The sequence below is a fragment of the Ambystoma mexicanum genome, chromosome 4q (genome assembly GCF_040938575.1).
Source record: "Ambystoma mexicanum isolate Mex_15411 chromosome 4q, UKY_AmexF1_1, whole genome shotgun sequence".
NCBI lineage: Eukaryota > Metazoa > Chordata > Amphibia > Caudata > Ambystomatidae > Ambystoma > Ambystoma mexicanum.
The window spans coordinates 679804230-679831596 of record NC_090928.1 but is presented as its reverse complement, the minus strand read 5'-3'; the positions used below and the strand labels follow the sequence as shown (position 1 = coordinate 679831596).

The 27367-nt window shown below is 47.7% G+C and overlaps 1 protein-coding gene across 2 annotated transcripts in view; it reads right to left on the bottom strand.

The window, feature by feature from the left end:
* The window catches only part of GZF1 (GDNF inducible zinc finger protein 1), a 186050-nt gene extending 159283 nt beyond the window's left edge, over positions 1-26767 (bottom strand). Inside the window, exon 1 of one of the 2 annotated variants that reach the window (XM_069608265.1) lies at positions 26707-26767. Coding sequence is in view for 1 of the 2 variants with exons in the window: in XM_069608264.1 (XP_069464365.1) it covers positions 16599-16660 (62 nt within the window). In the remaining variant the exon portion in view is untranslated. Of the gene's footprint in view, positions 1-16598; positions 16663-26706 lie in introns of those variants that run through there. The other variant, XM_069608264.1, reaches the window with a different exon arrangement.
* Positions 26768-27367: the final 600 nt, after the last annotated feature.

Here is a 27367-nt window from a genome sequence, read left to right as displayed (position 1 = left end):
CTGAAGCGGCTTTGTTCTCGGAGCCAAGGACTGTACCACGGCAGCTGGTCATTCTCCCTGCCTTGATTAATGACGCGGGAGGGCCCAGGTATCTCCAGACATACAATGCAGGATTCTACAGCCTGGTTTCCTGGTCTTAAGCTTGCTATTCTCGAGGTCTCTGGAAAGTACAGGTCCCTCGTCGAAAAGGTCAAGGGATTTTTCCTCCTTGCTATCCCCTCCGGTTTTGCCATCTTACCTCTCTTGGTCAGCTGCCGCCTCGAAACTGCTGTTTCATTGTGTGCTTTGCATCACTCAGCGTGCTCTTGTGCTTCGCCTTTTATCTGTGTGGGGAAGTGAGGTGTGTGTGATGGTCAGGCAATTGCTTATGGTAAAGGAGGAGTTTGCCATATCGAAAGACAACCTATTGCTCAAAGGGAACAAGATCATTATACGAAGTCAGCTGCAACGTCAAGTGTTAGACTTGGGGAATGAGGGGAACAGTATAGTTCCCGAAGCTCGACTAGAGGGTGGGAGAACTACTTTGGGGATGTCCCACATGCTGCCTAATCACACCCACCAGACACCCCGAACCATTTCACATGTCGCCACTACAAGACAGGGTATGGGAAGAAGTGGCAGTGGCCTATGGGGGGGAAACATGTGCTGTAATGAATTAGTACTCTCGCTAACCAGAAGCACAGATGATCTCCAGGTATTGGCATAATTGAACTAATACCAACTTGACCTACTCCGATTTGACTGCATCTTTTTGACCGAATTCGGTAGGTCAAATGGTATACTTGAATTAAGAAAAAAAATAACTGTGGGGTGGCGTAATAGGTTTAGGGGGGGGGGGAGTTAGGAGGGGTCTCCCCCTGCATTAGGGGGGGGTTTGCGGCAGTGTCTCCCTCTGCAGTAGGTCAAAAGAAATGTGCATTTCTTTGACCGGTCAAATCGGCAGTAGGTCAAGTTTTTTAGGTCAAATGACCCATACCCCTCCTCCACCGTAGCTCACCATGTCATTCCCGTGCTGGACAGGATCTTTGCGGCATATGGCATTCCCAAGCAGGTGAAATCAGACAATGGGCCACCATTCACGAGCCAGGACTTTAAGGCTGTCTCGGAATGCGTGGGGTTACAGCACAGAAAAGTAACTCTGCTCTGGCCCTAGGCCAATGGCATGATTGAACGTGTTATGGCTAATCAGAAGCGGATATTACCCATCTCTCACATAATGGGACAGGCGTATTAACAAGTGTTGCAGGCAATCATGGTCTTCCACCTTAATGACAAGTGATGTAGTGGTCGTGAAACAAACCAGAACCAGCATAAGTGATGCCACTTTCCATGAAGATCCACTCATCATCACCACACAGAAAGGATCCATGGTCATAGCCGAAGGAGACTGATGCCAAATGACCAGCAACTTGTTGCATTTCAAAAGACTGGCAGGAGGGAATCAGTTGCGGCAACAAGGTTCACCAGATGAGGAATGGGCGTACTCGTCTGAGGAATCCTACCACAGCGTTGGCGAGGACTCTGGGGCAACTGGACCAGACAAACTGGCATGGGGTGACCAGTGCAGAAAGCCGGAGGTGAGGGACACCCTTTCAAAAAGGGGGAGAACCAGACGTCGCAGACTCATCAGTGTAGGGTGAAAAGGAAACGGATAAGAAGAGTGGGAAAGGGGGAAGCGTGGGAAAAGCTAGGGAGACATCGTACAAACGTAATTCACGTAGGCAAACAAGGACACAAGGATGAGTGGTAGTGATATTTGGGATGATATGTTTTCATGTTGTGGATGCATGGTGGCCTTGAGGTGTGCTCATGAGTTCCTGGAAGTTGCAGGGGCTACTATCCAGAAAATCATATTGCATCCCGATTATCAAATGGCCCTCCTCCTGCCACCCAATGAAACCTAAAGGCCAAGACCACTGCACCAAGAACCATCTCCCACCACTCCTATCAGACCTCAAGAACCCAACCAACAGAACAACCAACCCTGTTGCCCTAGTCGATCTCTACAACGCCACAATTGCTCAAGCAGTTGGCATACTCGCTGCGCTCAAACAGCGCAAAGCTAAACCTGCTTCATCCCCGAGCTCCTTGCTTCACGCACTCTGAAATGTGCTGCCGAAACGACTTGGAGGAAAAACCCTTTCTCAGCTAACAAAGACCAATTCACGTCTCTCGCCAAAGAGTACAAAAAGGCCATACACACCGCCTCAGCCAACAGCTATAACAATAGAATAGAAAGCGCCAAATCTAATTCTCGCGAACTCTTCACAATCTTGCGCAAACTCTATCTCCAGTCACCCCTCCCACCGCCCTCACAGCAGAAGATGACTGGTGCACCAAGGTACAAGAAGCCCTTACAGGAAAAATCCTCACACGCCAGAAAAAAAAATATTTAAACCAAATAAAAATTAAAAAAGAAATAAAATCTCCTCTAAGCAACAAGCCATCTGAGCCAAACCACCACTCTCCACTCACCCTGCCGTACCACACTCCCCATCCGCGATGCCATTTGACTTTCACCCTGTCTCAGAACTGGCCGTATTTAATAACAGAAAGGTGTCCTAACCGTTTGATTCTTTATGCATACTCTGTGCACTAGATTTCTAATAGTGGTTTACAATAAATGTCTTACTAAGTTCCCAATTCAAACATCAAAAGAAAGAATAATGCTTTTATCTTGGATATGGGGTGGCAAGTAGCCAACATAATCAAAAGCCTCATGCCATCCCGCTGCAAAAGCGAGGCCTGTCCGGTCGCCATCATCAAAGACTGGGCAGAGTCACTCACACCGTTCATCAGTTCATCACAGCCATAATCAACGCCTCCTTCTCCACAAAAACTGTTCCATCATCCCTAAAAGAAGCATGGATCCTCTCGCTCATAAAAATATTCTTCACTCGACCCCTCCATCCCTACCAACTACTGTCCCATCACGACAGTGCCCTTCATCCTAAAGATCCTTGACAATGCAGCCTACATCCAGGTACAACAATACATTGAAGCCAACCACATCCTAGGCACCCGTCAATCAGGCTTCCGCACCAGGCATGACATGTAAACTGCCCTGCTCGATCTGAAGAAAAGAAAATCAACTAGACGACATCAATGACGCAGGTAAACCTGCCATGCTCCTCATGCTGGATCTCTCAGCCGCGTTTGATCTCATCTACCATCAGTTTCTCTGCGATCACCTCACCACCACAGCAAACTTCTCTCCTGCAGTCACTGACTGGATCAGATCCTTCCTAACAGACAAATCCTCTCGGGTCTTCATAGACGATCATGCCGCCTCACCCACGCCAGTTACCTGCGGTGTCCCCCAAAGTTCTTGCCTTTTCCCCCCGACTCTGTATAACATGTATACATTACTCCTTTTTCGATCACCTGGATGTCCTCGGCATCTCCTACGCGAACTTGACACCCTAATTCTCCTCCCGCTCTCAGACTCTTACCACCAAGACACCACTACCATCAACTCAGTCTACAACATCGCCAAAACTGGATGGCAACACATGTGCTATGCTTAAACGACAATAAAACAGAGATTCTCATTGTTGGCTCCCCGACCACTCTCCGCAACTTTTCAACAATCGACGGCAACCTAATCCCCATCTCACCCGCCACCAAAACTCTGCATCTGGACACTTCACTCAACCTTTCACGTCAAGTTAACGCCATGTCCTCTGCTGCCGCCGACACAGCCAAACTAATCAATGGCAGTAAGCCTTTACTCTCCATACCCAATCACCTCACAATTGCCAGAGCCATCACCGGGGCCAAATTGGACTACTGCAATGCCCTCTTTGCTGGCACCTCGGAACGCAACCTGAAAAAGCTACAAATCATCCAAAACAATACCCTCCGAGCTGCCCTTGGCCTTACCAAACACGCCCATGTCTCAGAAGCCAGAAAAGACGCCATCGGCTACCGATCCGAGAGCAAATCAACTTCAAGATCCTCTCCATCGTTCACAAGTGCCTCTCCGAAACTGCACCGGCCTACCTTTCTGAGCGCATAGAAAAATACACCCCCTCTCGCCAACGAAGATCCTCACACGACCACTTGCTCAAAGTGGCCAGCTTCAATCGCCAAACTGCAGGCGGCTCAAGCATCCCTGCTGTCACCCCAAAGCTGTGGAACAATCTCTGCATGTTCTTGAGAATGGAACCCTCCTATTGGACTCCTCTGAGCCAAGACACTGTTATAACTGCTGAACGTCTTGAACGTATGCCTCCTGCCTTCCCCGTTTACCTTTACCAGTACACCACCTTCCCTCTTTCCCCAATGTATCCAGCGCCTAGATACCCGAGGGTTCAGTGTGTGCTACAAATGCATACAATTAATAAATATACAAAATCCCACTTGCTGATTTCTAGAGGCGGTTCTGGTAAAGTCAAGCTCGCTGACGTAGATGTGTGCAGAGTGGTAGCTGGGGGATACACTAGGAAAATGTGACCAAATAAACCTCCCTACCCCCACACGCCATACCAGATTAGCCTCAGTGGAGAAGAAAGAACGAGTATGCCCTTGTATGTTATGTTACTTGATATTTGCATAGTGCTACTGCATTTGTTATAGTCTTGAAGTGCCGTGGGGTAAATGGCCCTGTGGCAGACCGCAGTCTGAACAAAAATGTACATAAAAGATCATTACTTTGCATGTGAATAGTATTTAGAATGTAGGTGACTGTTCAATTACCATGAGCAACGACTCATTTAAAGACGCTAAACTAGCCATAAAATGTAGCGTTCAGGTGGAAAGAGAATTGCTGTGTCAGTAACTATGTGACTACTGGACCAGTTTTCTTTTGGCTTTATTTTCTGTGAGTCACTGCACTAATGGGGAGCAGGCTTATATAAATTAATCTATCAACCCCAAAGATAACTGTCCACTGTTGGGCACACTGAATAGCACATGGAAATTGCATTCTCCTTTGTCAGATATGTCAAAGCTACATTCAAAGCATGACAACTGGTCTATAAAATCTAGTTAATGCAGTAGAAATGTTTTATTTAACATATAGTGCTCCACTGTTGAACAAGCTAATACAATAGAAATGTTTTATACTGGATACAAATATAGTCTTGTACTATTCAACGTTGTGATGAAACATCTGTGGTATTGCAAGTAATACACAGCCATCTATAGAGAGACAATATAGAGTGAGCTACCTATGCAGGCTGAGTGCATTAGACTGTGTGAAAGGCAGAGGTGCATGTGGGACGAATAGGATTGATAATGATGATAATTATGTGTTATTTATATAGCGCCTTTATCCAAAGCGCTTTACAGAGAACATATTTACATACAATATCACCCAACCGAATTTGGTGTTCCATTATCGACCTCGGAAGGATGAAAGGCTGAGTTGGCCTTGCCAGGATTCCAACCTGCGACCTGCAGATTACGCTCAGATTGCAGCAGTGTGCGCTCAACCTGCTGAGCTATCTTACGTGTCAGATGTAGGCCTTTGTTTCTTGTACATCACTTTATGCCACATTAAGGCGAACTTACAGGACTCGGGAGGGGAAAATAATCTTTCGGGATTGCAAAACAACAACATGAACACCAGTGCACCCATAGATCAGCAGTGAAGGGCTCCCTAGCCAGACAACAAGCCAAGGTCGAGTGAATGGGCTTGCAACAGAAATGAATGTCCTCTAAAGCAAACACGCAAGCAAGAGAATGGATATCTGTGCATAATTTACACAGGGGAACTCATTTAATAAAAGCATTTGGGTAGGGTTGTATGTCAGAATTGTTAATTTGCCATGTTTGCAACTCCCTAAAAAAGGAGCAAAATGAATGGTCACTATTATTATTATTATACATGGAGCAACACAGTAGACGGTCAAACAATGATTTCAGCCCTTTTTAAAAGAATACTCTGTGAACTAAATCACTGAGTGTTATGCGCCTCGGACGTCTACTGGGGGGACGCTGTTCCCACTGGGACTGATGGCACCTGTCCCCATGCTGTACATCTGGGCTCGGCTGCACCAGGTCCCATTCCAAGATGGCACTCCCTGGCGGTCACAAATGTTGCGTCATGACATGTGCCGAATGCAAGATGGCGGCGCCTGTTGTCCTGATGCGCTCTACATCAAATGCTGGTTATAACCAGGGAAGCTTCCCGGCTCAGCGGGTCTCAATGCTTCCTTGTGGACACTTCTTTTCCCGACTCCTGATAGTTCCCAGCCTATTATCTACCTCTATGCCCGAATTCCACTCTCCTTTGCCTCGTGTTCCTTCGTTGAGTCTTCCTCATAGTGTCTCCTCCTGGTTAGGTTACACCTCTGTCCTCAGCCTGCCATCCAGGTGGGGTCCTCTTGCCTTCATCCTCTTCAGGACCTGTGAAGCCCTCTACCCTACAACACACGCCTGGGCATCATCTCACCTGCTTCCTCCCCTGGAATGGTGGAGCTCTGCACCATAAAACATTTTTCTGGTTATCCAGTCATGATTCAGCCTACATCCTGTGTCCGACCTGACAAGAGGTTTTTCTACCCCGTGTGGGTTCCTTTTGGCTGTCTCTTTGAGGGTCAAGTGTTCTCCAGTTTGTAAACCTCTGGGAACATTGTGGCTTCCAGTAGAGACAGGCCTTTTGTCACAAAAGACTGTCAACACCTGGAACATGTACATCCAATCGCTGCCAGATTGAGACGCCAGAAAGAAAGAGCGGAGATGGTCCACATGCAGCAGCTTATGGCTGCTGTCCAGGCTCTTACTATAGAGGTACAAAACCTAAAAGTAGAAAACATTACTCTGCAACAGATGTGGCCATTAGAAACCCTGCTGTTCTTCATCCTCCCTTGGCCGGCCCTTCATCAGACAAATATGATGGATCTCCAAAGAAGCTCCAAGAATTCCTGGATGCATGTACCATGCAGTTTACATTTCGCACACAATCCTTTGCTACGGAAAATGCAAATGTTGGCTCTACAATATCTACCTTGGCCGGCAGCACCTTGGCCTGGGCTACTCCAGTATTGGCCTCCGATAGCCCCTTACTTTCCAATTACGCTGGCTTCATTGCTCATCTTAAAAGCGTGTTCGGAAGATTGGAACTGGCCTACACTATACAAGAAACCCTTTTAAAACTACGATCGAGGATCAATACATCCTGACCTACGTTATGAAATTCATACAGATTGCAACTGAGACTCGCCTGATGAAGCCCAGTTAACATTATTCCATTGTGGACTAAACAAGGAGCTTAAGGAAGAACTAGCAAGAGTTCCCCGTCCCACAAGCCTAACCGAACTGATGACTATGTTCCTACGAGCCGAGACAAGAGAAAAGGAGAAAACAGATGGTATCAGTCCCTGGAAACTACAGAAAGAACACCCACGACCACAGTGACGTCTGAGTAAAATGAACCAATGCAAATTTGGACAATCTAAGAACGACAACGTCACTGTATTCAGGAGTTATGTATGTATTGTGCATATAAAAAACAGTTTGGGCCTCATTACGACCCAGGCGGAAAACCATGGTGCCAATAGCACCATGGTCCATGCCGGTAACTTACCGACTCCGCCATAGAGAAAGGGGGAATTACCCCCCCATTACAAGGTTGGCGGGGCGGTAATTCCCCCTTCCTCCATGGCCCTTCCCCATTCCCATTTTTGCCCCATAGGGCTCAATGGGAATGGGGAAGGCGCTAAGTACGGTACCGCAAATTGCGGTACCGTACTTAGCACCAAGGTCCCTTTGCGGGTCCCTACTTTAACGGATGGTGTAGACCAGCCGTTAAGGTCGGGTCCCGCAAAGGGACCTCGTAATCAGGCGCTAATGGGTTAACGGCGCCGCAGCCTTTTACGGCGCTGTTAACCCATTAGCGCCAGGGTCGTAATGAGACCCTTTGTCCACGACTGTTGAAGAGGGGGGGGGACTCAAACGTGGCCCTCATTACACCCATCCCACTGTCAGCCCTGAGTCAGAGAAACGAGAGATGTACATCGCTTCTAGGCCCTTCATCTCCATCACTGATGTATCAGAGGTGCGAGAAGCGCTACTCGCTCAGACAACCGTTCAGACCATACCAGTACGACAGTATTGAGGAGATACAGCTGTCATCAATTAAACAAGTTGACTGACTGTAAACTCAAAGAACGCCAACGACGTCACGAGTGACATGACAGACACGTTAGACATGAAGCACATAGACATCCCTATACAAAGTTACACAGACATGTAGCTTTATTGCTGATAGACACAAAGAATATGCTTATGACTCACAAAGTTAGAGGACTGACATACATACACTTTTTTGCTATATGGAAACCACAAGACACACAAGAATACATATGAACTGCTTGCTGATGATTAACCTCAACTAACATGGGCAGCCATGCGAATAAAGATGCAAGCCATAGGCACATTGGAGTGAATGGGAGAAGCAGGACAAATTCAAGAACACAGAGAAAGGCTGCCAGGCTGATCATGCTGAAGCATACAGAGTAGGCTTCCAGTGCGTACATCGTGAACAGCCTCGCCATTGACGTAGAGAAGAAAGGTTTCAGGTTAAACTAAGAGAGAGAGGACACCTGCAGTGAACACGAGCCAAAAATCTCCATAATTGCAAGCAAGAGAAATCCATTTCGTGGTCCCTACACATTGTATTGTATTGTTTATTCATTTATAGAGCGCACCGAGCCTGTGGGCATCTGGGCGCATTGCAGGTTACATAGTTGCAGGTTTCATAGTTACAGAAGACAAGGGCAGAAATACATATACATACATTTTGTAGCAGAAATGTGCATATTTACATTAGATACATTAATTACATTTTCTTACTTTGGTATAATATGCAAGATTTGGTACAAGGATACAAGCATCTAAACTGGTTAGACAGAGCCTATTCATTCGAGCCAGACTGAGAAATCCATTCCCATCGAACCCAAGGCAGGAAGATACAAATGTAACACAGGTTCAAAGCTGAATGTTCTGTCTCAAGGCAAAGCTGTGCCAGTATGTAACGCCTACCTATTATGACTATTATGCCTTTACTTTACTTATTTGTAATGCGCAGCCATGGACCCTGGGGCATAAGGGCACGGACAAGGACAGACAAAACATAAAAGATATGTACCAGTCACCTTCTGGGCAAGCTAAGAGGCATTGGGGGTCATTATGAGTTTGGCGGTAAGGAGTTAACAGCGCCGGTAAAGTTGCCAGAGCCGTCAACCCCTTACCGCCCCATTACGAGTCTGCTCACGGGAACCCGCTGAGGACGCCTGGTTTTACCAGGCGCGCTTAGCGAGTCCTGCAAGCAGACGAGGGTGCTAACAACGGGTCTGTTATTAACGGGCTTGTTGCTAGCACCCTCCCCATTCCCATTGAGCCCTATGGGGGCTCGAATGGGAATGGGTTCCTTGAATGAGGAATTACCGGGCCCTCCAAGGTCGGAATGGCCCGTTAATTCCTCATTCAAGGAACCCGGACCCGGTACCCGGTAAGGGGTTAGCCATGCCGCTAACAGCGGCATAGTTACCTCCTACCTCGTAATGACTAGCAAAATAAGCTAACTAGACCTTATTGTAGGCCGCGCTTGAACAGAAAAAATACTTTCACAGTCAACAAAAATCCAAAAAAAAATAAACAATTCACTCTTGAATGAAACAAATGGTATAGTTGTCTTAGCCTTAATTTATTATGATTGTTGTCTTGGATAATCTTCAGTTTGAATTGTACAGTCATTCCATTTCTAGCATTATCATCTATATGAAATTAAAATTGAGTTTGTTTACAATTCAATTGTGCCCAGCCTAATCCCGACACGTGTTTCCCCACCTGATCTCTGGCGGTTCCTCAGCAGTTTGGTGGCTAGTGAATTTCAAACAATGAAGCAGATCACTCTCTTTTTCATAATTGGAAGTTAAACATTAACATCATGCGCAACATATTTGTGATACAAATTTCCGAGTTAAAGTGTGGCGATGTGCCTTCTGAGTAGAATAGGTAACGGCACTATAATTAGAAGGTGCTATAGCGTGTGCAGCGTTGGTCTGTGCGAACGGTCCGATTGCGTTAAACAGTATAGTCAGCCCTCGTAATGACCCCCCATTATCTGTGTCCATGAGAATAATTCAGTAGAACAGCCAGGTCCTCAGACCTTTCTTGAAGGCCATCAGGGAGGTCTGGCCTCTTAGTGCCGGCGGGAGTAAGTTCCACGACTTGGGAGCAGCAATGAAGAAGGCTCCGTTCTCAACCTTTTTCGTTCTACATCGTGGGAGGAACAGGTAATTGTGATTACTGACCTTAGAGACCTGCCATTAACCTTCTCAATAATGTGATCTTGCAGGTAGGATGGCATTAGGTCAAGTCTACATTTGACGGTGATAACATGTAATCTAAACTTGGCTCGTGCCTCCAATGGGAGCCAGTGCAAGGAGCGTCTGGCATCAGAGACATGATCACGGCAGGATAAGCCGACGACCACTCTAACTGCTCCATTCGGTACATTTTGGAGTCTGTTGGAGTCGGCCTTACAAAGACCGACCAAAAGGCTGCTGCAGTAGTCAATCTTTGCCCAGATAATTAATGGTCTAAAATGCAACAGTAATTTCACATGATAGACAGCCGCCGAGACCGTACTGCCAACATGTGCCCTCATGTTCAACACCTGGTCCAAAACCACGCCCAGGATTTTTAATTTCGATTGAGGGATGATTTTCACCTCCTCTAACATGAAGGAATTGTAGGCAAGATCCAACTTGGCTAAGGTTGCAGAATTGACCATGATCATCAGTTCAGTATGCCCTCTGTTCAAGGTGAGGTTATTGCACATCATCCAGTTCTCAATCAGGGTAAATATTCTGTTGAGCTCCTGTTCGTCCTGCGAGTGCACGCCTGTTAACGGGATGACACACTGGGTGTCGTCTGCGTAATTCGAGAACATGATCCCTTTCTGCTCCAGCAAGGTGAAGAATGGGGCTATGAAGATGTTATAAAGCCAGGGGGACGTGCTTGCCCCCTGCGGCACCCCGAAGCACAGAAACTGGTACAGCCTCTGTCTCGTCAAGACAAATCCTGCTTTGCCTATTTTCCAGGAAAGAGCTAATCCATAGCACCGCGGAAGAGGAGAAGTTAGCACCTCTGCTATTCTGAGTAGAAGGGAAGTAAGCCCAAGGAGTCTGGATTTCAGCTCCGATAGGGAGGCCTCAGTACCGAACGCATGTCTAAATCCTGACTGGTAGTGATTCAATATAGGGAGCTCCTTCAGATCCTGCGAGATCTGGTATAGGCGACCCAATCTAAAATCTTTAGCAAAAAAGGAGTATTTGTAATGGGTCTGTAATTCAGTGGGTTATCCACTGCCAGCCCTGTTTTTTTCAGGATGGGTGTAACCCAGGGGTGAAACAGTCCCCCGTACCACGAGGCGAGGCTGCACCAGTATGCATATATGCACGTTGTAACCTATTTGTGTATTCCTACACTTTGTAAACTATACCATGTACCACACACTTTCTGTAACTAGTGCCTAGATAACTCAGGGTTTTGTGCGCTGAAATAAATGCAAATAAATAAAGGTCTAGGTGATCGAAGATGGTAACTTATTGGGAATATGCAGCACCTTTGGGGTCGTTCCAACTACTTTGAATAGTTGCACTTGGTATGGTAACTGTCCAAAGCCCCAGGCTGAGAAGACCCTTTCTGCCCAATCCCTAATCACCTTTCATGCTAAGCTTACAATATATTGCATAAGCAAATCACCTCAAGCTAACCTGCAACTTATTTGTTACACATGGAGGTGGTTTTGGGAGGAGTCACCAGATATGGCGTACCCAATGATCGCACCAACCCATTATAGAACATATATGTAGTTCACCTTGCTAATCAATCCCTTCCCCTGTTAGGTTTTTGAGATGTAACCTAATTTTTGTGAAGTGAGACCTTAACAAAACTGGACGACAGGCGTCTGGAGATTGAGAATGCTTGGAGAATATTGCATTGTTCATGCTGCAATCTCAGTCATTGATTTGTTAATAAAGGCAGTGAACTTTGTCCTATGGCTGCATCTTCCCTTCTTGTGGCAGGGCATTTCCAGGGCGCGGTTCCTCTTGCATGCAAACAGGGAAACTGATAATATTTCCGTCGCCACTAATACAAGTGGTAGCGAGAGGGTGGTTGCTAAAACCCCTCTGCAATAAAGCTGTCTTTTTTCCTGCAGCGTGCCTGAGGGGATGCATCACAACCCAGTGTAAAAAAAATATAACACACATGGACAGTGAGAGGGCGTCAGGAGCAGACTTGCAGAAATTCCTGCCCGCTCCCCATGGAACGCCAAGCAGACCAGGGGCAGAGTTGCAGATTGTGGGAGAGGCGGTGCCCGAGAGCTTTTGCAGATCCACAGAGTGCAAGTATGGACTCAGCCATATAACAAATATTGAGGAGGGGAAGTTGTTGTTTGTTGTATGTCATTGTAAAGAATGCCTGTTTCCAGACACGTTAGCGGAGGTTACACATGGAAAAACAAATAGGTAAACCTGTTTGAAAAGTCGCTAGCTTAGCTTAAGGATGAAAAATAAAAAAAGGATACCCGTTCTCTAGGGAGTTAGCTTGGTTTACGGATGATTTATGTATGGATTCCTGTGTCTAGGTGCTAGCGAAGCTCGCTTAGGTTGCAGAAGGTTCCTTAGTTTATCTCAGAGATGTATTCCTATGTGCAGCGGTATAGGAGAAGGACCACATCATTTTGGTATTGCCTGTGATTTGAGAGGCAGGAAGACGGCCGTGTGCTATGTCATTTGTGTTGTGTCTTGGGATATTGTACTACTAGGGATTGCACTTGGAAGTATTGGGGTTCTTACTCGAAGTATTGGTTTTTTTTTCTTAGGCTAGTGATGTCACACATAAGGTTGTTGAATAGGACATGGTGCGTTGTAATGAGAGCAAAGGCCCGTAGTGGGGCACAGATGTGGTGATGAGAAAAAGGGAAGTATTTGAAAACAGAAAATGATAGTTTGATGAGGTGATGTTCAGAATATCAAAGACTGTTATGCCATTTGAGCTGGGCTTGAAGAACTTGTGAAAGAATTGTGGCTTGGCCTTAAGGGCGGATAACAGTGTGGGTGATGCATGGAGCACGCTCCTGTTAACGGTGGTGAGCCAGAGAGGCTGGTGGAATGTTTTCAGAATTGTTACGGTCCTGGAGATTGATTGAGAACTGATGATAATTGTGAAATATAAAAATTGGCAAAGTGTTCAAGTGGGTAAAAAAAAAAATCCTGATTTGAGGTCAAGTAAGTATCGGCAGTTGGAAAGTGACGTGCCGCCATGGGGGATACTCCCCTTAAGCATTTGTGCAAATCCCTTCAGCGGTATCAAGACAAGATATGCAAGTATAGCATGGAATGGACTTGCGACACAGACGCCAAAATGGCGAGGTCATGGCCCTGGGAGGGCAGTCTTTCCAAATATGTGATGCAATACATGACTACTTATTTACATGCAGCCTACAAAGTGAAGAAAGTAAGTAACAGATTAGCCATACTGGAGCTATGGAAAATGTTTCAGGACGGGGAAGAGGACCCACCAAAGAAAAAGTGGATGCTTAGCCAACGTGATGTGGGGGGAGAAGCACTCACGGATCCTCCTCCCCCTCCTAAAACCACAGACCTCAGAACAGAAAGGAGGGATTGAACTCCTTGAAAAAATGTAAAGCGACGGCAGGAAATACTAATCCCATTCATGCACCACCCGCGTAGTGGCACAAAGCAAGCAAACAAGAGAATAGACGCTACAAATGTCGAACGAGCGAGTAGGGGTACAGAATGCTGAAATTGGATAGAAGGAGGAAGCTCAGAAACGCACAGAGACAGAAAAGAAGATCAGAGAATGGGCAGAGATAATGGAAGAAGTGAAGAGCAGAGAGAGGGGCTCAAGAGGGAGAAAGAGAAGACAGAAGAGAAGGAAAGAGGAAAGGAAAAGACAGGAGATCAAAGAAAGAGCGATGTGAAAAATAGAGGAAGAAAATAAGGCAACTGCAAGTGAAGAGAAGAGAAGGTTAGAAACTGAAAAACTTGTTAAAGAGCGTCAACGCAGAAAAGTGGAAGAAAGGTATAGGAGACAGGAACAGGAAAGACAGAAGTTGGGAGAGGTGTCTTAAGGAGGTAGCAGACATCATGACGAGACCAACACGTCTAGAGGACGATGAGGAAGAGAGAATAAGAATGAGAATAGGGTTACTGTATAGGAGCAGGAGGGATAGTGCCTCAGCTACGAAGACGAGCAGGATCTCCATTGAAGCGGGGGGGGGGGGGAGTAATTCAATGGACAGAATAACAGGGAAACGACAGGGGAGACGCATGTTAAGGAGAATTAACATCGATGAAGGACAGGGACGGCAGTGGGGGAACCATAGGGTCAGATGAGGACCAACGGGAAAGTGACGATGACAAAAGGGGTGACCTAGTCCCCCATCCAGGGACGTAAGCCCCGAAAGGGAGACACTGTGGGGAGGAAGACACTGTGGGGAGGAAGACAAGCCAAAACCTGAAGCGCGCCTCGAATGTCCCAAAGACAGGTCGCATAGCACAGATGAATTCACTCCATATTCACAGAAGCTAAGAGCTACCAGGACAGAAAAGAGCAAATATGACGAGAGCGTTTACGGCTACCAAAGATTTAGAAAGACACGACAGGGGAGTGCACTTGACACAGTTTCCGTCGCTAGAAAAGGGTGGCGGACGACCACAATATATACCATGGCAGCAGATGGACAAGGATAATCTGAGGTGCAAGTTGCCCCCATTGACCGAAGGAGCAGGAGCATGGATATACGAGTTAGAAGGATTGACGGCAAGGACGATACTGGCAGAGGGCGACATAAAGAGTTTGCTTTCAGCCATTCTTGGGGAGGTAGTAGATGATGTGTGGAAATGGGCAGGGTATCGCGGAGTGACAGCAAAGAACAGAGCGCACAATGCGGCACCTTTTATTAACTGCAGAGCAGTCATGTGGCAATAGTACAGTAGCCAGACTCATCCGACATAAGCGCATTTATGACGCACCAAATGTGTGAGGACGAAGACCACTTCAATATATATAGGACATACAAGGACGTTGGCTCTTCGAGCCGTGGGATAAAACAGTAAGACTATTCCATCATATATTGAGCCAAGGGCTACCAGAGCAGGTACCAAAGAGATTAGCAAGGGTCGAAGCAAATCCATGGTCCGAAATCCAGTTGACTGTAATGCATTATTGCTGACTAATGTAGGAGAATGTGAAGAAGAAACGTGAGGAAAGGAAACAGGAGGAAGCAAACTTAGTACATAAAAAGCTATCAAAGTATACAATGGAAGGGGGGGCGATGTTGACGTGCGGAGAGGGAGTAGTTACTCAGAACGCACAAAACCAATAACAGGGGGTAGGAGGATGTTTTGCAGGAAGAGGAGATGCCAATTAATTTGCTGCGAGGAGAGGAGAAATGCCTGGAGAAGATGGTTTGGACACCCAATACAGCAGGGTGGAGAAGGGTATAACGGAGGACAGCAGAGAGCCATGGGGGGTCTACCACAATGTTGGACGTGTGGTAGAATAGGTCATATATCGCGACTGTGCAGGAGATGGGGTGGAGCACAGCAGACTGGGGGGGGTGACATACCAGCCAGAACAGCCCGACTACTATGCCCAAGATCACATGCAGATGTATGCGCTGCAACGGCGCCAACACAAGGCGCACCAGTACATTAACAACAGTCCATGGTGTACGCAGGCACAGGAATACACACCATCACTGCAACCCGTACAGCAAGGACTGGCATAGCAGATCATTGTACCCATGAGACACAGACTCAGCAATGCATACTCCCATACCGAAACTAGGGGGAGCGCCTGTTGTGGGGGGCAAACCTTTCACAGGGACAGGGCTGACTCTTTACCCACAATAGGATAGCCCACAGACGGACCTGATGTGTTCAATCCTATCCGTTACACCCAACCTGAACGAGAAACCATGTGTAGGTGTGACCATAGGTGACAAGACATTTTCCTTTCTTGTAGATACGGGGATGAGATCCTGAATTAGGGAAGGGAGATACCCAATGTCACTGCCATGAATGCACAGCGACTGTCTGAGCAACAGACTTGGTTCCGTTCACTGACAAGCTTGCGATTTCTATAAGGAAATATGACCTTACCATGCCACAGTTATTATCCCGACAGACACCAGTCAACATAAAGGGTAGAGACATGATGAGCAGGTTGAACATGACCATTTCATTCACCGAGCAGGGATAATATGCTAAATCCCAGGAATTCACTAAATAAATGAACGAACGAACGAGAACCCATTTAGCCATTTTGCGGTCAGACTGTACAGAGGAGGTGCCAGTGAACCCCAAGTTATTCCAATATGGAGTGGAAGTACAATTAGCATGGCTTCCAGGGATAAAGGGCAAACTAATTTGTTTACCCAATTAATTTTGGTTCAGACCAGAGACCTCATTAGACAAGAAGGAGGGACAAGTGTTCCTACTCGAACTAGAGACAGTTATAGTGATGGACGAGAGGATAGTACTGCACGGAACTGATGACACAGGACAGCCGTGGAGAGCAGTAATCGCGGTAGGAGAAGGGCACAGACTGACCTGACAGACAAAGAACTGTTCCGAGATGACCGTTCGGGCTTCAAGGCAGTGTTTATGAGCATTACCTATTGGGTGAGAATACATTACAGTGAGGTAATTTTATTTGATTTATTTGTAATGATCGCATAGACAAGGCCTGTCGGCATGATAAACATACAAACAGAAAACATGAAAAGGCAGTTTAAAGGGCGAGCAGACAGGTTCACTTAAAAAGGACAGTTTTGAATTCATATTTGAATTTACCAAAGCACTGGCACGCTCTTAGGTCAGGGGGCAAGTTGTTCCACTGCCTGGGTGTCGTGCGCAGGAATGATCCCCGAGCCACTAGGGCAAGTGTAGCTCTGAGAATAAGCAGAAGGTGGGAATTTTTAGATCGAAGGGCTCTCCTTGCTGGTTTCCATTCTAGTCTGTCTGCGAGATAGCTCAGACTTCTTTCCATAGAGACATATGTATGTGATGCAAAGAATCCGATGGGTCACACGCCTTTCCACCGGGAGCCAATAAAGGGCCATGCTGGCATTTGAGATGTGATTTGATCTCTTAAGGCCCTCCACCACTCTCAGAGCATTGTTTTGCAATATTAGTGGAGGGTTGTAGGTGAGTGATTCAGGGAGTGCCTCTTCAGAACCGGAGTCCTTGTCCCCAAGAGGGGAGTCTCTCCTGGTGAGGTCAAGCTTGCCTCTACCCCTAGGGAGAGTATGGGGGGGGGGGTATCGCGTAAGGGGCTCACCTCCATATCCTGACAGGGAAGACTCTGCCTGGGGAGAAGTGACTGAATCCTGCAATTCGTCACACCTGCCAGAGGTTTTTCTACCACGTGAGGGTTTTCCTTTTGGCTGACGCTCTGGGGGTCACTTGTTCTCCAGTTCGTCAAATATGGGAGCATTGTGGCTTCCATTAGGGACAGACCTTTTCTCACAAAAGGCTGATACCTGGAACAGGTACGTCCAATAACTGACATTTAGAGACTCACAATTGTGCTAGCTAAGGCACAGTGAGATAGAATTGTTTGCTCACAAACAGTGGTGTAGCCAGGACATTTTGATAGGGTGGGCCTGCACTGTATACATGTGCACCTATGACAGGAGTTCCCATAAACTAAGGAATGGAACAATGGAACTTCTAACATTACTCGAAGGTCAGTTCCCTCAAAACTAACTTCATCGACCATCTTCCTCCACACCTGTGACTATCCCACCTCTCTTCCCCAGCTGCTTCATTTGTTTTTCACCTTGTCTGCCAAAATCGAACTTAGCAGTGTCCTGCTGCTGCATTTGTTTTTCACATTGTCTGCCAAAATTAAACTTAGCAGTGTCCTGCTGCTGCGTGTGTTGTGTTCATCACTGTCTGCCAAAATTGTGTTTTTAGCTGTGCCGAGTGTCTGTGGAGTGTCTTCTTTACCTGTGTGCGCTACCCTCTGTCTCCACCTCCCACCCCTGTGCCCCCACCCTTCTTCATGTTCATCAGTGCTTTAGACCGGTAAGTGCCCCCCCCCACCTCCACTGCAGCCAACCATGTCGATATCTATGTTTCCTAACCTCTCTAACTGCTTCACTATCTCCTATTCTTCTCCCATCACCAAATCTGTCTGGAAGAAACTTAAGGACATTCTGGTCTCCAACCCAGGCCTTCCTATTGCAGACACCTATGTCATGGCTTGCGCCAGAGAGACTCTCACTGACATTCTCTTCTTCGTTAATGCACCTGACCTATGGACTCATTACATGGCCGGCTTTCTCTCTCCTATCGCCTCTTCGCCCATTAATGGTGGCACTCACTGGGAGGTTCTCTTTGACCTCTTTGCCATTTCCAGAGTCATCATTAATGTCTATTTCAATGGAACCATCATGTTTCAGGGTCCTCAACCCAACCGTCTTCTCTTGGACAGGCTCCTCCCTCGCCTCTCTAACCTCACCTCTCAGTCCGGCCAGGCTTGCGTGCCCTCTGTGCCACCCTCCTCCTCCTGCACAGGCTCCCTTGCCCTCTGTGCCTTCCTCCTCCTCTGTACAGGCCCCCCCCACCCTGCTGCACTGTCCCGGCCCCCCTATCGGCCTTAGCTCCTCCACCATCATCCACTGTCCCCTGTGCCCCCTCTCCCCAGGGAAAACACCCTCAAAGATGGCAAGCTGCTCCACATTTCCACTCTCAACACTCGCCTGACATCTGCAACCTCCCCGAACTCATGGCCCTTGATGTGTTCGCCATCACAGAGACTTGGTTCAAGGAGAGCTCCGTCACGAGCTTTGACACACTCCTCCCTGAAAGCTACAAGATCCTCTCTGTGCCTAGGCCTAGGAAGAATGGTGGGGGAGTGGCGTTCTCTTCTCAGAATGTACACCTGTGTCCATCATCCCTACTCAGACCTACTCCTCCTTCGAGTGCCTAGTTTGCAGACTCTCACTCTCCCCTAATTCTTCTCATTTTGGCCACCTTCTATCGGCCACCAGGACAGTCCACTCTCTTCCTCCGGAATGGGCTAACCTGGCCTCCTCTCTACTCTCAACTCCTCCTGATGGGTGATCTCAAAATCCATCTGGACTCTCCCGACTCCTCAGGACCTTTCCGCAACCTATGTGATTCTCTCTATCTAGCTATCCTACCCTCTGGCTCCAGGCACACCGCAGGCCACACCTGGGATGTTCTCATTTCTACTGACATCCCCCTCTCACTACCCCTCTCTCCTGGGCCGACCACTCTTCTTTCAACACATCCGACACTCTCCTCTTGCAGCAAACAGACCCGGCATTGCTACTCGGCTTCAAAGTCACCAGACCCATGAAAAAAATTACAGCGGCTGCCTTTGCCTCCACCTACTCTCCTCCTCCCATTACTGCAGCTGACTCCCACCCTGACACAGCACTCGCTAACCTCAATCTCTCTATCTCCAACACTCTTGCCCCTGCCATGAGGGTCCAACTGAAGCCTTCCAAAAAAGTGCAACTCTTGGTACGACTCCAATCTAGCTGCCCTTAAATGCAAATGTAGGGCAGCTGATCGGAAATGGAACTCATCGGGCGGACCATCTGACAAACTGGCCTGCAACCTCCTTAAAAGGCAATATCGACTCTGCATCCGCTCCAAGAAAAGGCTTTATTCAAGCCTGCATCTCAGCGGCATCTACGAACACGGGTGAACTTTTCATAGTCTGCAAGGAACTGGCCAATCGTGCAGCAGCCTCTTCTTCCGTCACACCCGCCTAGGACCTTTGCTCGGCCCTGGCTGCACACTTCATCACAAAAACCCAAGACATCCTTTTCTCCATCTCTACCACTCCACAGCATACACCAACACCAGAGCCTCCTTTGGCGCCCCCTCTTCTCTCTCACCCATCACACCTGATGAGGTCACCAGACAAGTCCAGTGTATGAAGGCTTCATCCAAACAGGTGTACCCCTGACCCTCAAAAACCATTAAGGACAATATGGACTCCCTCGCCCCAGCCTTGGCTGATCTTTGCAATCTCTCCTTCTCCACTGGAGTTTTCCCAACTGCCATTAAGAACTCCCTTGTGCACCCTCAGCCGACCCCTCCATTCTGGCAAGCTACCGCCCTATCTATATCACTCTTTTCTTGGGCAAACTTCTGGAGAAGTTGGCCATCACTCAGCTGTCGCTCCACACTGAATCTATTGCCTGCTTCCATGACCATTAGTCTGGCTTTAGACCATCCAGAGGCATGTAAACTGCTCTTCTGAACACCCGTGAAGGCCTGCTCACAAATCTTGACACTAACACTCCCTCTGTCCTCGTTCTCCTTGACCTCTCCTCTGCCTTTGATACGGTTAACCACAACATCCTGATTGCATGTCTCTGTGACACACTGGGACTCACAGGTCAGGCTCTGGCGTGGTTAATCTCCTTTCTCTCTGACCGCCCATCCCAGGCACTTTCACCTCTTAACTTCCTGTGTTACGCGGATGACACGCAACTATTCTTCTTCCTCCTCCTCCTCCTCCTCCTCTTCCTCTTCGCACATGGTGTGCTGCAAATGACCTCTGCCTCGATGCCAGTAAGACTGAGATCGTTCACAATGGGACCCCTGCTCCCGATTTTCCACTCACTCTGGCTGGCCTCCCTTGGCCCTGCACCCGCAAAGCAAAAAACCTTGGGGTCATCTTCGACTCCACTCTCTACTTCTCCTCTCACATCTCTGACATCTCTAAAAAGTCTAAGTATCAGCTACACCTCCTCAGTGGTACTCTACCTTTTCTTACTCCCCCCCCCACAGTGGCTCACTGTCTCCAGATCCCTGGTTCTCTCTAGGCTGGACTATTGCAACAGCCTCTTCCTCAATCTCCCTTCTTCTGCCCTGCACCCCCCGCAACTCATCCAGAGCAAAACCGCAAGCCTTATCCTTGGCTTCAAGCCCATGGACCAGATCTCTACGGCACTGAAATCCCTTCACTGGCTCTCTGTGGCTGCAAGGGTCAAGTACAAGACCCTCTACATTGTCCACAAGACTTTCTTGGGCCTGGGACCTACTTACCTGCAATGTTGCCTACCTAAATACTGTCCCTCTCAAGCCCTCCGCTCATCTACCTCCAACCTTCTGCGAGTGAGCCGGTTCTCCAAGCAGAGATTTGGAGGGAGATCCTTTGGATATGATATGGCATTTATAACACACCTATACACAAGTGTTTCAAGGCGCGATGAGGCAAGAGAAGGGGAACAGAGGGAAGACCAAGATAATGAACTTACTAGGCCAGGTGTCATTGAGATTGTGCAAGTGCATGGGGAAGGGAAAAGTGCGGGGGAAAAGGGGAGGGGACAGTGCAGTACATGGGATCGACAGTAAAAAATAAATAGAATAATAAAATAATAAGTAAAAAGTGCAGCCAGCTGGTGGCAAGTGCAAGGGTAAGTGCAGACATCAGGTGCCAAGTGCCGGTAGGGGGACTGTAGGGATAATGAAAACGGTCCCCAAGTGCGGGGGTTGCCATTGAGGCATTGCAGGTGTGCAACTGGCGGGTGGGGGAGGACCAGGGCCCAAGATCAGAAGGAGGCCAGGTGGCCAGTGCAGTTTCAGTCAGGAGTTCAGCAGGGGAGAGGAGAGAAAGCAGAAGGTGCTTCCAGAACCGGAGATGGTTCTCCTAAAGTTTCAGGGAGGCTGTTCCAGTGGGAGGCCCCAGCCGAAGAAAGAGATCTACCACCAACTTGTTGCTTGGAGAAGCGACTGACCCTGAGGGAGTTTGAGGAGGATGAGCAAAGAGCTCAAAAAGGAAGATATTTAGGAAGAGAGAGTTGAAGGTATTGAGGCCCCATACCCCAGAAGGCCTTGTGGACAATGCAGAGGGTTTTGAACTTAATCCTTGCAGCCACTGAGAGCCAGTGCAGGGATTTCAGTAGTGGAGAGATAGGATCCCTGGGCTTGAGGCCAAGGACAAGTCTTGCAGTCCTGTTCTGGATGAGTTGCAGGGGGCAGAGAGTGGAAGCAGGCATATTTTAAAAGAGGCTGTTGCAGTAGTCCAGCCGAAAGAGAACCTCTAGGCTTATGCTCAGCAGGTGCCTCCCTCTGAATTAGATGTTTTGAGACAAGAGCTGCACAGCGTTCATTGCTCTGCCTCCAACAGAGGTTTTATGTCAAAGCCAATACGGCGGATCGCCTGTCAGCGAGGTGGATTAGGGCAAAAGAAGCATCAAGGACAATCCTCAAAATGGTGGTGTGGCGAGAAAGCGCTGCTCTACTTGACATCATTTCCGTCTTTGCAGACTATTATTCATCCCTGTACACATCAGATTCCCCTAAGGAGGGAGCCCAAAGGGAATACCTGTCCCGGTGCCCTCTCCCCAAGATCACTCCTCAAGAACGGGAAGAACTTGAGGGAGACATTACTCCCGAAGAAGTAAGGGCAGCTATAGCTGCCTTGCCATCAGGAATGGCTTTGGGCCCGGGCACCTTTCAAGCAGGCTTCTATAAAACCTTTAGAGAGGCACTGATACTGCGCTTAGTCTAGCGCTTAGTCCAGCTCAACTCTTTTTTTGGGGGCAGAGGGGCAGGGTGTATCACCCAGACAATGGAAGAAACCGAGGTAATGCTGCTCCAAAAGCCGGGTAAGGATGTCACTATGTGGTTCGTACCTACCTTATTACTCTAGACACAAAGATCTACACCAAGGTTCTGGCGTCACACCTGGATAAATCCTCTCCAAACCGATTGATCCTGACCAGTCGGGATTTATTAGACATAGGAAGACCTCGGATAACATTCAGCTAGTCTGTCATCTGATTGAAAAAGTACAAAAAATCTAGAACCCCTGCACTTATACTAGCATTGGATGTTGAGAAGGCATTCGACTGGGTCGAATGGCCATTCCTCTTCCATACCATGGAGGTTATGGGATTCGGATCAAAATTCCTTTCAATAGTAAAAGCAAACTACCGAACTCTCTCCTTGGCCTGGCAATCAACAGGCAACTTTCCCAGAGGGTCACGGTCTCACAAGGCACTAAGCAGTGTTGCCCGCTCTGCCGCTCTTTTGCGCCATCCACCTGGAGCCGCTCTTGGTCAGCATTTGGGCCTCCCCGGATATTAGAGGGATTCCCTTTGGGGGTGAGGAGCATAGAGTTGCAGTGTTTGCTTATGACAAGCTCCTCTTGATCACAGAACCAGAAACCTCCTTTCCAGGGATCTCACAGGAACTTCTTCTCTTTGGGGAGGTGGCAGGGTTAAAAATAAATGCCCACAAGTCAGGAGTTATTAAACATGACCGTCCCCTCAGAAAAGGTTCAGGAATTGCGGGATATAGTACCCTATAGATGAGCAGAAGCCAGCATTAGATATTTGGGGGTCCAGATTGCTGGTTCTCTAGGTGCTCTTCACCGTGCTAACTACCCCCCTTTAGTGGAATGGGTGCCCTTATCAATATCCTGGATGGGGAGGATAAATGCTGTTAAAATTGCGATTTAGCCAAATATCCTGTACTATTTCACGGCCCTGCCAGTGGGGGTTCCCTAAGGTTTCTTCAGGACCATTCAGAAACATGTGGGGTCATTTATTTGGAACCGCAAGAGAACCAGTGTAGCTATGCAGATGCAAATGTCTCCCAGAAGCAAGGAAGGTCTGTGAGCGCCAAACTTCCGTTTCCATTTCCTTGCGGCTCAAATCAGAGTGAGACAGGATTGGTTCTGGGGCAATAGCAGGAAGGTCTGGTGTCGAATGGACAAAGTTGTGGTGGGCTCGCCACTGGACGAGGTGTTGTGGCGACCCAAGAGGGATAGACCTGCAAACATGTACCGTAGCAGGATAGGGGCCCTAGTGGGGGACTCATTGTATGAGTTGGTTCAGAGGGTGAACTTGACCACCTTCCCCTCCCTGCAGACGTCGCTGTTTAGGAATCCCCAGTTCACACCGGGTATGGAAAGGGGTGCCTTCAATGGTTGGAGGCGGCAGGGTGCCGCAAACTACATGGCATGTTCTCGGGTCAGGACATTAAGTCCATTGCACAGCGAAAACAGTACTTCAGGCTAGATGAGGGGGATAGGTATCCCTACTCTCGCACTGACTTACAAACCCAATGGTCAGGTCAGGGGCCACCAGGGATCTCATTCTCTTTGAACGGTTTGTACCGATAGACACGGGGACAGGCATTTGGTAGGAGCATTATATGGGATTATAGCAGAAGGAGCAAGGAGCCAGGCACTGTACTATATGGAGCAGTGGGAAACTGCAATGGGGCAGCCGGTGGTGGGGGAACTTTGGACCCAGTTATGGAAAGATATCCGCAAGCTCACACAGGTCATCCAGATTCAGGAGATTTGGTTAAGATAATATTCCAACGGCATCTCACCCCAGAAAAACGACATACATTCTAACCAACTGCATCAGCGCTCTGTGCTGGAGGGGATGTGGAGAACAGGGATCGTGGAAGCATATCTGTTGTGAATACTCAGTCAAAGAGCCTTATTGGGACAAGACCCGTGTTGCAGTGAATAGTATTTTTGGGAGTCAGATATCAGACAGCACAAGGATGACCATCCTGGGAATGGGCGGAGTTCTAGAAAATCTACTCTTGAAAGCTCAAAGAAATACATACATCATCCTGATAATGGCAACAACGCTTGTGGTGGCACACAAATAGAAACAAAAAGCTGCCCCCACAGAACACAAATGGGTTAGTAAAATCTGGAACTTTGTGGCACTGGAGTGGGTGACCTATTCTATTCAAGGGGATCACCAAAGGTTTCTCTCAGACAGACACTGTCCTGCATCACCTGCAGCAGGACTCACATGCTGCATGGTGCCCGAGGAAAATGAGATTGTTGGGGCTGGTGTAAGTACTCGCTCCACTTGGGAAGGGCGCCTTCACGGGAAGCTGGGAGGAGATATGGCTGAAGTTTCTAGGGGAGACGAGGACTATGGAGAGGTTCTCAAATGGTGCAAGGGCCCGTACAACGGCTGGCGAGAGAGCTGCCCACTCACAGAGACATGGGCCCGGAAGCTTATAGTTTATGGACTCAGGCGGGGGAGAGGGAGGAACAGGGCTGGGTGCGTTGTTGGTTACATGTATTGGGATTAAGGGGGGGAGAACAAATGGGGGCTGGGGGGTTACATGTATTCTTACTGTTGAAAATGGCAATAAAATACTTTAAGTGCATGGTTACTGTGCTGCCCTCCCCAGCAAAATCAGCTCCCTGGCCCAACATGAAGACACCCACACACACATTATTTGACTCAACAGTCACTCGCTTATTCACACACAGCATTCACTCACTCATTGCATGAGAGGATCATAAGTGACCTACCTATACATTTGATAATCCCCCTGTACCTGTTCCAAATAGGCACAGGGAAATGTTTTTCTCCTGTGCTTTGAAAAGTGCACCTCTTTTGAAAATCGGGATTTACTTGAAAATGCCCAAAAAAACCTTTCCACCATCTGCCTTGCGCATTTGGTGGGAAAAGAGCAGCTCAGTGTGCACGACTATGATGTACACATTTTTAAAATGTCCTTTGTGCACCTTCACAACCTTTTTGGTGCAAGTGAAGGGAATGAGCATCCCATCATTTGCACCAAACACGTTTTGAAAATTGTGGCAGAATGGTTTATCCCTACTAAATCACTTCGCTGTACGTTAATTTCAGAGAGTGTGGTTCGAGGTCTAAGAGGTGAATTAGGAATGGGAAAGGACACACAAGAAGGAAAGGGTGCATGGGGTTTTTACTGTTTCTGCAGTCATTAACCCAGATTTGCTCATGAGCAGGTATTATGTTAGATACCATTAGCTCCAGGGCAGATACTGTGACTGGAATCGTTACCCCCAGAGTACCTACTGTGCAGAGCAAGTATTGTGTCTGCCGTTATAAATCCCAGGGAAGATATTCTATCATATATAACAGATTAGCAGGTACTGTGTCTGTAATCGGTAGCCCAGATCCGGTACTGTGTCTGTAATGATTTGCCCCAGGGCAAGTATAGATGTAGCTGATGAGCAGGTACGACGTACTGAATCGGAAGTAATTAGCCCCAGAGCAGGTATTGTGTCTCCAGCCAGAGGGTGTGATGGGCCTTTCACCATTAGCGCTAGAGAAGTTAGCGTCTGCCGATATTCATTGGGGTGTTGTTTCTGTGTGTGCAGCCATTAACCTGGAACAGACACTGTGCCTGCAGTTATTATCCACAGAAGGGTCAATGGACCCAGAGAAAGTACGGATCCGCCGTCATTCGCCCGGGGGAATCATTACTTTCAGAGTAGGCACTGGAGACAGTGCACGTATGCAATCATTAGCCTACGCAGGTATTGTTGTCACTTACACCAGGGCAGGGTCTGTGTAGTAAGTAGCTTCACAGCAGTTACTGCGTCTGGGAGTATTCGAGAGCCGACCTGTACATTAAATGAGCTTGGGAGCAGCTACTGTGTCTACGACACCAACAACAACAGGCTGTCCTGTGTCATTTCAAAACCAGATGTTTGTAAAGTCACGTACGTATGTTACATTTCAGCATGTGTGATAAGTACGATACAACAAATTACAGCTTCAACGTGCATTTCCAGAGGTTGCAAAAGGGCTCCACTTGCCAATATAACAAAGGGGTGATAACGTCTAAGTTCATGGATGCTAAAAGAAATGCAGAGAAAATTCACTACAAGAGCTGGATCACATGCGCTCACCTGATGCTGCCTGAATCAGGATGTGAGCGTTTCGTAAAGGGAAGCCGTATATTGCTTTCATTATCAATCACATATTTAAAGTCCCTAAGAGATCCGATATCATTGTGTATTTTGTTGAAAAGTTTGCCGACACTTTCTGAAATGCCTTTACCGGGTTATGACGTATTTCACGTATTTCTGTTAAGTCGTCTGACGTTTACGTAGAACGTCTACGTGCTTAGGAAGCGAATCACGGAGGAAGGAGCACTCCATGCAATCAGTCACAGTGTCCGGGCTGGGATTTATGTTTGCATTGTACATTTTGGTTTGTTTTGCCTATTTTGATTGCAGCAACCGCGGATCTTTGTGTGTCTTCTTGGCTGGTAAGTATTATGCCCACCTCCGGCTCCCCTACGCCCCGACACCGAGGGATTTTCAGGGCAGATTTATTTTCCAAATTTGGCTGCCAGTAGCAAGTTGGACTGTATGACATCTTTCTTCACCCTTATCTGCTCAACACGACTTTCACTGTTAAAACAGGAATGAGCTCCATGTCCATGAAATTAAGCTCCATGTCGATCCAATTTTTACCGGATGCTTGCTTTTTTTCTGCACTGTTGCACGGGCTCACACAGGCTTCGATGCTTCCTGGACTCCCCTTCGCATGATTTCTCTAACTTTA